The sequence below is a fragment of the Schistocerca americana genome, unplaced genomic scaffold, assembly GCF_021461395.2.
Source record: "Schistocerca americana isolate TAMUIC-IGC-003095 unplaced genomic scaffold, iqSchAmer2.1 HiC_scaffold_160, whole genome shotgun sequence".
Lineage (NCBI taxonomy): Eukaryota > Metazoa > Arthropoda > Insecta > Orthoptera > Acrididae > Schistocerca > Schistocerca americana.
Window position 1 is genome coordinate 187,192 of NW_025725688.1, and position 10,488 is coordinate 197,679.

Here is a 10,488-nt window from a genome sequence, read left to right on the forward strand (position 1 = left end):
TCCCATCCCGCACGGTACGCACATTCCCAACTACTACCGCGCACCCTCCCTTTCCAATCTGTGTGTCTCTGTGTCTGTGTCCTGTCCGCGCGTGACGCCTCTCAACATCCGCCGTCCCCCGTCCCGTTTTCGCCCCCATGCCGTCGTCGCGCCGCCTCCTCCCCGTCCACCGCCGCCCCTGTCCGCCCCGCACCACACCATACACCGCTGCTTGTCCCGGCCGTTGCCACCAAAGGCGCCGACCGCAAACGCGCCACGCCGCAGCCCCCGTGCGTCTCGCGCTCGCTTGCATCTCCGTGCCGACGCTGCCTCTCTTCCCACTCGCACTCGACCTCGACAACACAGTCTTTGGCTCCGCCACTGCGTGTTCCGGTGGTACGCACGCTGCAACACGTATGTATTCATTACCAGAGCGATGGCGAGGCATGACAGCATCTCTGTCTGACCAGAGAGTTCTTTCTCGCTGCTAGTCGGCGCTTGGACCGCGCCAGACGACAGTAGTGGCACGCACCGGGTCGCCAGGAACAGTTGTTATATATATTGTAGCGCGAGTCGGGAGAGGTAGTAGTCGGTCGACAGTAGTAGCGGGTGGACGGTTGTACTGAGCGGGCGTCGGCGGCGTGCTCTGCTCGTCTCGCGACTCTGGTCACGGTTCGGGACGATGTATAGTATATTGTGTTACAATCAAAAGGTGGTGTGACGCTGCATTGCGCAAATCTGATAACGTATGTTCATTGTACTTATTTTGTTCAACAACAAAAGCCCCACTATTACTTTTTTTCTAAAGTAACTTTTGTCTCTTAACGAAAAACATTCACGTTTTAAAGACTACTTCCTATGGCATTTCCCTCCAAGGAGTGCAATTAATTACCAGCCAGCACTCATTCATTGCACACAGCTGTGTAAGGGGTATCTACAATTGAGGAGCGGATATAAATGCAATTTTTTGTTTTTTTTGTTTTTTTTTTGTGTGTGTGTTGTAACCTCCCAGCAAAATTTAAAACAATGGACAATGTTATTTACGGATGCTAATGGACATTGCGCTAATTGTAACCTCGCCCACAATGAGAGGTATTGAAAATGGCAACAAAAATGTGAAATTCGCAATCTGACTCAAATATAAAGTCTTCACACAACATTTAAAAAAGTCCGTTCAGTGACAAGAAACTTCAATTAAACCGAAATATCGGTCTTTGGCCCTGTGCAAAACAATCAGAATTAAAGTCTTACCTCCGAATAAATGGATGTCACATTTCTGCTCTGGTTGTTGCGCAGCGCTTGAAGGAACTGCATTGCAAATAATAATATTCTCTTTTTTTGTGATTTTAGTGGCATTTTTCTTCAAAGAAGTGGAATGAAATGTGAAGTGCAACGAACTCTTTAGTTCAATACAAAATTAAATGTTTGAAAAATGCTTTTGAAATAAAACCTATTATTGGGGAACTTGTTGGAGAATAATTACAATAAATACAATTTTTCATTATCTAATGATTATATTAATTAACAGTATACCTTATTCACCATCTTGACCAGTGTTGCCGACCGCCTACATCACACAACCGCACTCGGCTGCTACTACTGACCGACCGCTCTGCATGACGACTATTAGCGTACTGCACGCGACGACTACTGACAGAGTACAGCCCTCAACTACACAGAGCTACGGACTCGCAACGACTACTGACAGACTGACTGACTGACTGACTGACTGACTGAGAACCGCTCGCAACACTCGCGCAGTCCAGCGCAAACTCTCTGGTCACAGATGCTACAATGTCTCGCCATCGCTACTATGTTACATACGTGTTTCAGTGTCTTTTTCATTGGGGTAACGATCTTTGGCTCTTTTTATTCTGAATACAGGGCCAAAGGTCAACGCTGCTGCCCTTATACAATTTATCAGGTTTCATTATGTCTGTTGCAATGTTACATACGGTTCACTCTTTCATTAATATTATCGTTGGGTTTGTTTTGTAGGGACGTTAACATTCTGGCACATTTTTATTATCATCGGACTCTCTGCTATTTGTGCAGGGAGGTTATACCTGGGTCCATTTCCATTTCCATTTCCATTTTAATATTGATAGACTTTTTGTTTTCTTTTTTGTTTCTTGTTGTTTTTCCTTCTTTTTTTTTGTTGTTTTTTTTTTTTTTTTTTTTTTGTTTTGTTTTTCCCGCTCTCACCACCACCGCCGCATCACGCCTTCCGTTTTCTTGGTTTCTTTTCTGTTCTTCAACTGCTTCAACATCACCGCGCCCCATTTCCACACCACAGCCATCAGCCTCCGAGACGGGCGGGCGCAGTGTGCCATTTCCGGCGCACAAGCACACCCGTACGGTACTCTCCTCGCCCCCACGCCACCAACAACACAGCGACCACGCGGCTTTCAGGCATGGCATGGCACGGCACGGCACCGGCGAAATGCGCCGCCCCCGCCCCTCCGCGCATCCGTCCGTCTCGCCACGTTCACTGACAGCCGCGTCTGCGGCTACACCACGACAACCACAACACCGCTCCCCTCCCTGGCAACTCACATTGTTTTTCTCCTCCTCTTTTGCACAAACCACAACGCCGAGCACAGGCGCAAGCCACCCACACCGCGCCCCTCCCCGTCCCGTCTTTGGCCGCCGCTCCTCGTTTCCTCGTTTGCCCCCTCCCATCTCCCGAAATGCCATGCCAGCAGCGTTACGCATGCCCCTCCCCTGTCCACACAACACTACCGCCTAACGAACAGCCTTTTCCGGGCCACATCCAGGGCACGCCCACCTCCAAACACTGCCAATTCACGGACGCACACACACACACACACACACACACACTCACTCACTTTCTCGACACCTTTCTGTACGGAGGGTGCGTCATCTCGACCGTGACAGAGTGACGGCAACTATCGACGATCCATTTCCCCCCACTGGTAAAACATGTCCACTAACACCTACATACATCATTCAAGTACACAGACAATAGCATACACACAATGGGAGGGCACACGAACATGGACGGCACGGCACTGTCATACACTCTTCCTCAGAACCATATCAACAAACGTTACGTACATCCGGGAAAGCGAAAGCGAACGCGAACGCGAAAGCGAAAGCGAAAGCAAAGGCAAAGGCAAAGCCCAATGCAGCCGTCAAAGGTAACGTTCACCACGGCAGACACTTGCAGCCGCGCCGCCGTTAAACGCATTTCAGTGCGGCTCCAATACGCCTCTGACACGGGAACGTTCCGTTGCTCTACGAATGCGTTTCTCCCCTTTTTCCCTTCCTCTCTCTTTTGCCCCCCCTCCTTGCACTCTTGCCTCATTCCTCACGTTCTGCCCAGACATTCGACCGATCAAAGTCAACCTTTCGTTACCGTTCTCAGCGCGACGGTGTACAACAGTATAACGGGTGTGCCCAAGACTTCGGTTCAGTTGCGTGACGCCGGTCTATCGCGCCGATCGACAGTTACTCAGGGGGCGACGGATCGGACCACGTCACCGACACACAAAACACTTTCAAACAAACAAATACATACCGGATGGACACAGACAAACACGTGTACAGACATTCGCCAAACAAACGACCGCCGCCGTCGTCGTCTAGCGTGCATCTTGAATGACGACATCGGTGTGCGTGCGTCGTACGCAATCAGTCAGACACGGCTATCAAACATCAGAGTCGAATGGTACATCATCGTGCGTGTCGCCGTACACGTACAGTACAATACAACAACAATGCGTCTTAATGGCACGTTCATTTCAACGTCACTCACACACCTCCACGCTGCAGTTACGTCGCACCATTGTCAAACTCGGCGTACAGCAAAGGGAATAGTGGGCGGCAAAAAAAAAACCAAACAAAAACATTTCACATTTCACCCTCGCCATGTATGATGTGCAAAAAAAACAAACCCGCAAACGGCCGTCGTTACGGTGACACAAAAGTCGCCGATCGCACTGTCCCCCCTCGCAGACGGGTAACACACACACACACACACACCAACAACACCAATGGGTCAAAAACCACGCCAACGAGGCGTGCCACCATTCCACGCCACGGCGACCAACCTCGTGGCCGTACCCCGCGCAACACGCTTTGACGCGCCCCCCCACCCACAATCAAAATGCACACATACATCACAGCCGTCCACACAAACAACAACAACAACAATTCCGCCCTTCCCGCAAAAGGCAAGTTGGTGGCCCTGAAAAGGGCCGTTTTGCCGCTCTCGCAACGGAGGAGCCTTCTCCATCCTTCCTTCCATTCCAGAGCCACCTCCTTACTTGGAGCTCGTGTACTTGGTCACCGCCTTCGTGCCCTCGCTCACGGCGTGCTTGGCCAGCTCGCCAGGCAGCAACAGCCGCACAGCGGTCTGGATCTCGCGGGACGTGATGGTCGAGCGCTTGTTGTAGTGCGCCAGGCGAGAAGCCTCGGCCGCAATGCGCTCGAAAATGTCGTTCACGAAGCTGTTCATGATGCTCATCGCCTTCGACGAGATGCCCGTGTCAGGGTGCACCTGCTTCAGCACCTTGTAGATGTAGATGGCATAGCTCTCCTTCCTCTTGCGCTTCTTCTTCTTGTCGCCCTTCGAAATGTTCTTCTGCGCCTTGCCAGCCTTCTTGGCGGCCTTCCCGCTAGTCTTGGGCGGCATCTCGAACCAACGTACGGCAGCAGCAACACCAGTAGCAAGCGCTCCGCTCTAGTCAGCGTCTCCCCACACAGTGGCACCCGCCGCCAGCCGCCGCCGCACCTTTACCAGCTCGCCCTGTTGCGGCCGCCGACCAATGGGGCGCGCGCGCAACCGGCCGCCGCACCCGAGCCCATAAAGCACCCCCACCCCGGCTGCGCCGGCACGCACGCACGCACGCACGCGACGCACGCACGATTGCGGTTCGAGATGTCGATGAGAGAGGATGCTTTACTTGCGAAGGGTGTGGCGGATCGCCGTCCGTCGGGGCCAGCTCAGGCGACTGAGTTGATCCCGGTGGCGGCCCCATCCGGCCCCCCACTTATGACGAACCGGCTTTCGACAACTGACGCTGACGGGTTTGACTCATCGGATTTTGACGCGCACCCTCGTGATCGAGTGTTCATTCTCATGAACAAACTCGCCCACGGGGGCCCCTACCCTGGTCGAGAGGACGACGAGGCGGCTATTCTCGCCTTCTGCAACATTCAGAAGGCTGCCGCTCTACCGCACACGAGGCAGCATGTGTCGGGTGTGCCACCGAGAGCCCCGCCGGTCGCATCGCACGATTTTGCGGTCCCGGCGGTGGCGGCCTCGGCGGGAGTTGCGCCGCTGGCCTCGACCACTGAAGAGGTCGATGTGCCCCCGGTTGCCCCCCTGGCCCCGGAGACACGAGAAGAGCCCGTGGCTGCGCTAGCTGCAGCTACCGAGATGGCGGACATGGACCTGCCCGACGCAAATCTGGCTGAGGCGATTGCCGAGTCGGAGCGCCGTGACACCGACCTTGACGCTCCCCGCGCGCCCAGAAAGCGCCGGGCTGTGACGCATGACGACTCTGACACTCCCTCTCAGACATCTGAAGGAGCGAGGCCGCGGAAGAAGGCCACCAGGGCCTCCCGCACCTCCACCACCGAGTCTGGGCTGACTCTCGCGGGCTCCTCCCGGAGCACCGCCGCGCAGAAATCGACGAAGACCACGCGGCGGCCCACTCGTTCACCTGCTGCTTCCCGACAGCCGGACGAGGATGGTTTTGTCGCCCCGCCCCGGCGGCACACTGCCAGGGCCGCTGCGCTGCAGCTACCGACCCCGCTGCCGACCGCCAACACGTTTGCGGGCGTCAGCGACGATGCGATGGAGGATGGCGCCGCGCCTCCGGCGCCGGCCCAAAAGAAGCCGCCGCCTATAGTCATCCAGTGGGCTGGCGAATACAAGGAGTTCCAGCAAAAACTGGACAGGGTGGCCACGTCCGCCACTGTCAAGAACGCTGGCCGTGACCTTTACAAGGTCACAGTGTCGACCAACGAGGAGTACCGCGCGGTGATGGACGCCATCTGCAAAGATGGCCTCCCGTGCTACACGCACCCCTCCGAGCCGCTCAAACTTCTGAAGGTGGTATTCCGCCACCTTCCCCTCAAGTTTGGTGCGGACTACCTTCGCGAGGAGCTCGAGGACCTAGGCTTCGGCGTCCGGTCCACCGGACTAATGAAGTCTCCACGTACGCATCGCGACATGCCACTGTACCAGGTTGTCCTCGTTGACAACCTGGAAAATCGGAAGATTTTCCAGGTGCAGCGGGTCGGCCGTGTCAAGGTCGCAGTGGAACCTCTCCGGGCCAAAGGCAAGAGGGCCCAGTGCTTTTCCTGCCAAAGGCTCGACCATGTCTCCCGCTACTGCTCCATGTCGCCCCGCTGCGTTAAGTGCGCGGGCGGGCACGAGAGCAAGTCTTGCGGGCTTGCCAGGGAAGACAAACCGACGTGCTGCAATTGCGGCGGCACGCACGTTGCCAGCTATCGAGGCTGCTCGGCCTTCAAACGGGGCCGAAATCAACCGAGGGGAGGGACCGCTCCTTCTCGTAAGGTGCACCCGTCCACCAGCTTTGCTGCCGCCACCAAGGGAGGACCAGCTTCCGCCACCCGAAGTTCGGCGCAGGTGGAGCGTGAGCCGCGGCCACCGACCGCGCCGTCCACGGCTTCGCCCGTGGGGGTGGCAGCCCCCGCGACCACGCAGGGCGCGCGGGCTGCCGCCCCGCGCAGGCGTCGCCGGCGTGCGGGCCGGGCCACCCCTGCCGCTGCACGACGGACTGTCGAAGACACTCTGCCGCCGCAGAGGACGACGCCTCGTGCTGCGCCGCGACCGGCTGCCGATGCTCCGCGGCAGTCGCCTAGTACGGAGCAGCCGCCACCGGCCGCCCCAGTGGCGGAGGCCGCCCCAGCGGCCCCCACCGCCCCCATGGCCACCGACGCAGCTGAGCTCCGATCGCTCTTGCGGTCGTTGAGCCAGCTGCTCGAGCAGCTCCCGGTGCTCGTCACCGCGGTCACGTCGGCCCTTCAGGCCGGCGTTGCAACTCCGCCGTGCCATGGATAATCGCCATATCCATGGCCTCACCGTTTGCGCCTTCAACGCAAACAGCTTGGTCCCCCAACAAGGGGAATTCAGGGAGTTCTTGCGCGACGAGGCAATTGACATCTGCCTCGTGTGCGAGACCTTCCTGAAGCCGGGAATACACGTGAGGGTGGCCAACTATCGATGCTACCGCACCGACAGGCTGACCCACGGCGGAGGGACGGCCATCTACATCAAGGCGTCCCTCAAACATCACGAAGTCCAGCTTCCGCCCCTCGCTGCAATGGAGGCCACTGGGGTGGCTGTCACCACGACGGCAGGGGTCATCACCTTCGTTGCGGCCTACAGGCCGCCGAGGGGACTGCTTCAGGAGGCTGACGTCGACGCCCTGCTGGCACTGCACGGGAAAGTCTTCATTGCGGGTGACTTGAACGCCAAGCACCCTCAGTGGAACTCCCGCATCACTAACGCCAGCGGCCGCCGCCTCCTTCGCGTCACGCAACGGCATGGTGCGATAGTACTGGGGCCTTATGAGCACACCGTCTTCCCCCATCGCGGCCAGTCTGACGTGCTCGACATCGCCGTGCTCAAAGGTGTTGGGCACTTCACGTCCGCCACCGTTAGATGTGCCATGTCGTCCGATCACCTCCCGGTGGTCTTCGACATGGACGTCATCGGTGCATCTATGCCGTCCGACCGACACAACTTCCGAGGCATAGATGAGGCGCGCTTTCGTGTCGAGGTCCTCGACCGCCTCGAGGGCGCGCCCGATCCCGCTGTGCAAGGGGCTGACGAAGCGTTGGCCTTCTTCACGCGGCACACACTGGCTGCAGCGGAGGCGGCCACCCCCAGGCGGCCAGGACGGCCGCGAGAGATGTCGCGCCAACTCCCGCCACACATCCTCGAGGCGATCACAAACAAGAATCGCCTCTTTCGGGAGTGGCAGCTCACACGGCTGCCTGACACGAAGCGCCGCCTCAACAGGGCGCGGCGCGAGATTCGGGCCGCCATCGACGACCATCGTCATCGGGACTGGGCGGGTCTTGTGGCCACTCTTACAACGACGGACGGCAGCGCTTGGCGGACCGCTAAGCGTTTCCTTCGTCGTCGTCAGCGAGTCCCACCTCTCCATGTGGGTGCGGACGTTGTCTGCGAACCAGATGCGAAAGCAGGCATCCTCGCGGACACGTTCGCAGAAAACTTTCAACCTGCTGATGGCGTGGTCGATCCCGATCACGTCCGTCTGGTGGCAGAGCGCCTGCCGGTTTTTCTCGCTGCGCGACAGGAAGACGACGTGATCGAGCAAATCACAGCCGAGGAAGTGGACCTGCAGCTCCGTCGTCTCAACCCGAAGAAGGCGGGTGGCACGGATGGTGTCACCAACTGCCTGTTGCGGATGCTTCCGCCGGAGGTACACCAATCTCTGGCGGACATCTTTAACAGTATCCTCCGCTCTGGGACCTTCCCTTCCGCGTGGAAACACGCGGAAGTGGTTGCCATCCCCAAGAGCGGCAAGGATCCACGTCAGGCCGCGAACTACCGGCCGATCAGTCTGCTCCCGTCCCTCTCAAAAGTGTTTGAGAGGTTGTACGCGGAGCGGCTGCTGCGCCACGTGACGGAACAGCAACTCATTCCCGAGGAGCAGTTTGGTTTCCGGTGCGGCCACTCTACCACGCAGCAGTTGCTGCGTCTCGTGGAGCAGGCGATGCGAGCGCTGGAGACGCGGGAGTACCTAGGGGCGGTGCTTCTCGACGTCTCCAAGGCCTTCGACTGCGTGTGGCACGACGGCCTCGTGTACAAACTTTTTGCGCACGGGGTACCGACGTCGCACGTAGTCCTGCTGCGCTCGTATCTCTCGGGACGCACTTTCCACGTCCGAGCAGATGGAGGCACTTCCACCGACCGGCGGATTCGAGCGGGGGTGCCGCAGGGGTCGGTCCTCGGCCCCCTGCTGTACTCCCTGTACACCGCCGACGCCCCGCGGGTGGCACGCGTGGAGTTGGCACTTTATGCCGACGACACGGCGTTGTTCACCCGCAGCATGAATGCGGCCGAGATGCGCCGTCGCCTCCAGCTCGGATGTGACGTCCTGGGCGCCTGGTCCACGAAATGGCGCTTGAAGTTCAACGCTGCGAAGAGTCAGGCTGTCATCTTCAGCAGAAAGAGGCTGCCACCGGACCTACCGCCGGTCACGATCATGGGGGGCCCCATCCCCTGGTCGCGGACCGGCAACTACCTCGGGGTGACGTTGGACAGACACCTGACGTGGCTGCCACACATCCGTGACGTCCGAGGGCGGGCAGTGGGGCGCCTTCGTGCGCTTTACCCACTGCTCAACCCGTCATCGACTCTCCCTCCACGCCATGGCCTCACCATGTACCTGTCCCTTGTTCGGCCGGTACTGGAATACGCGGCTGTGGTGTGGGGTAACGCGGCCGCGACGCACATTGCGACGCTCCAACGACTGCAAAACAGGGCGCTGCGACTAGCGCTACACAAGCCACCTCGCTATCCGACGAGGCTGCTCCATGAAGAAGCTGGGATCCCCTTCCTCCGGGATCGCTTCCGGCAAATCGCCCGGCAGTTCTACAGCAATGCAGAACGGTCTGGCAGCCGCTTGATTCGTGGTCTGGGCCGCCAGGTCCACCACAGGCCAACGACTCGTTGGCCAGATCTACTGCGAGAGTAATTATCTCTCGCCGCCCGATGTCGAAACAGAGGGCGTCACAATGAACGACGCCCAGCGAGGACAGCTCACCCTGTTAGGTCCACTGCACCCACTAACGAGGTCCCCGCAGGAACAGCAGCTCCGCTGCTTAGACTGCCTTTACACCTGGCTTATGTAGCCAGCGTTTTAATGCGAGTGCGAGAGTGCGCCGGCACGCACTCCGCTGCTCGACTCGCTGCCGCTCGCACCGGTCGTTTTCGTTTCCGTTTCGTGTGCACCGTCGCTAGCCCATCGCCATGTCCGGACGCGGAAAGGGAGGCAAAGTCAAGGGCAAGTCAAAGTCCCGCTCAAGCAGGGCTGGGCTCCAGTTCCCGGTCGGCAGAATCCACCGCCTCCTGCGCAAGGGAAACTACGCAGTGCGCGTCGGCGCCGGGGCGCCCGTCTACCTCGCCGCCGTCATGGAGTACCTCGCGGCTGAGGTGCTCGAGCTGGCCGGAAACGCGGCCCGCGACAACAAGAAGACGCGCATCATCCCGCGCCACCTGCAGCTTGCCATCCGCAACGACGAGGAGCTCAACAAGCTCCTGTCGGGCGTCACCATCGCACAGGGTGGTGTCCTGCCCAACATCCAGGCCGTCCTGCTGCCAAAGAAGACCGAGAAGAAGGCCTAAAGGAGGCCAGGCAATCGCAGCGCCGCGTGCTCCCCTGCACGCAACGCGCTTTGCCGGCTCGGCCCACAACAATCGGCCCTTTTCAGGGCCACCACACAAACCTACGTCCAAAGCAAAATTTCAGTCGTCCTCGC

At 58.6% G+C, this 10,488-nt stretch overlaps 1 protein-coding gene across 1 annotated transcript; it reads left to right on the plus strand.

Moving 5' to 3' along the window:
- Positions 1-5,083: 5,083 nt before the first annotated feature.
- On the plus strand, positions 5,084-9,861 carry LOC124570182 (nucleolar protein dao-5-like). Its single transcript, XM_047131102.1, has 3 exons — positions 5,084-6,021; positions 6,547-6,930; positions 9,657-9,861. Exons 1-3 carry the CDS (start codon positions 5,084-5,086, stop codon positions 9,859-9,861), a joined length of 1,527 nt encoding a protein of 508 aa, XP_046987058.1.
- The last annotated feature ends 627 nt before the right edge of the window (positions 9,862-10,488 follow it).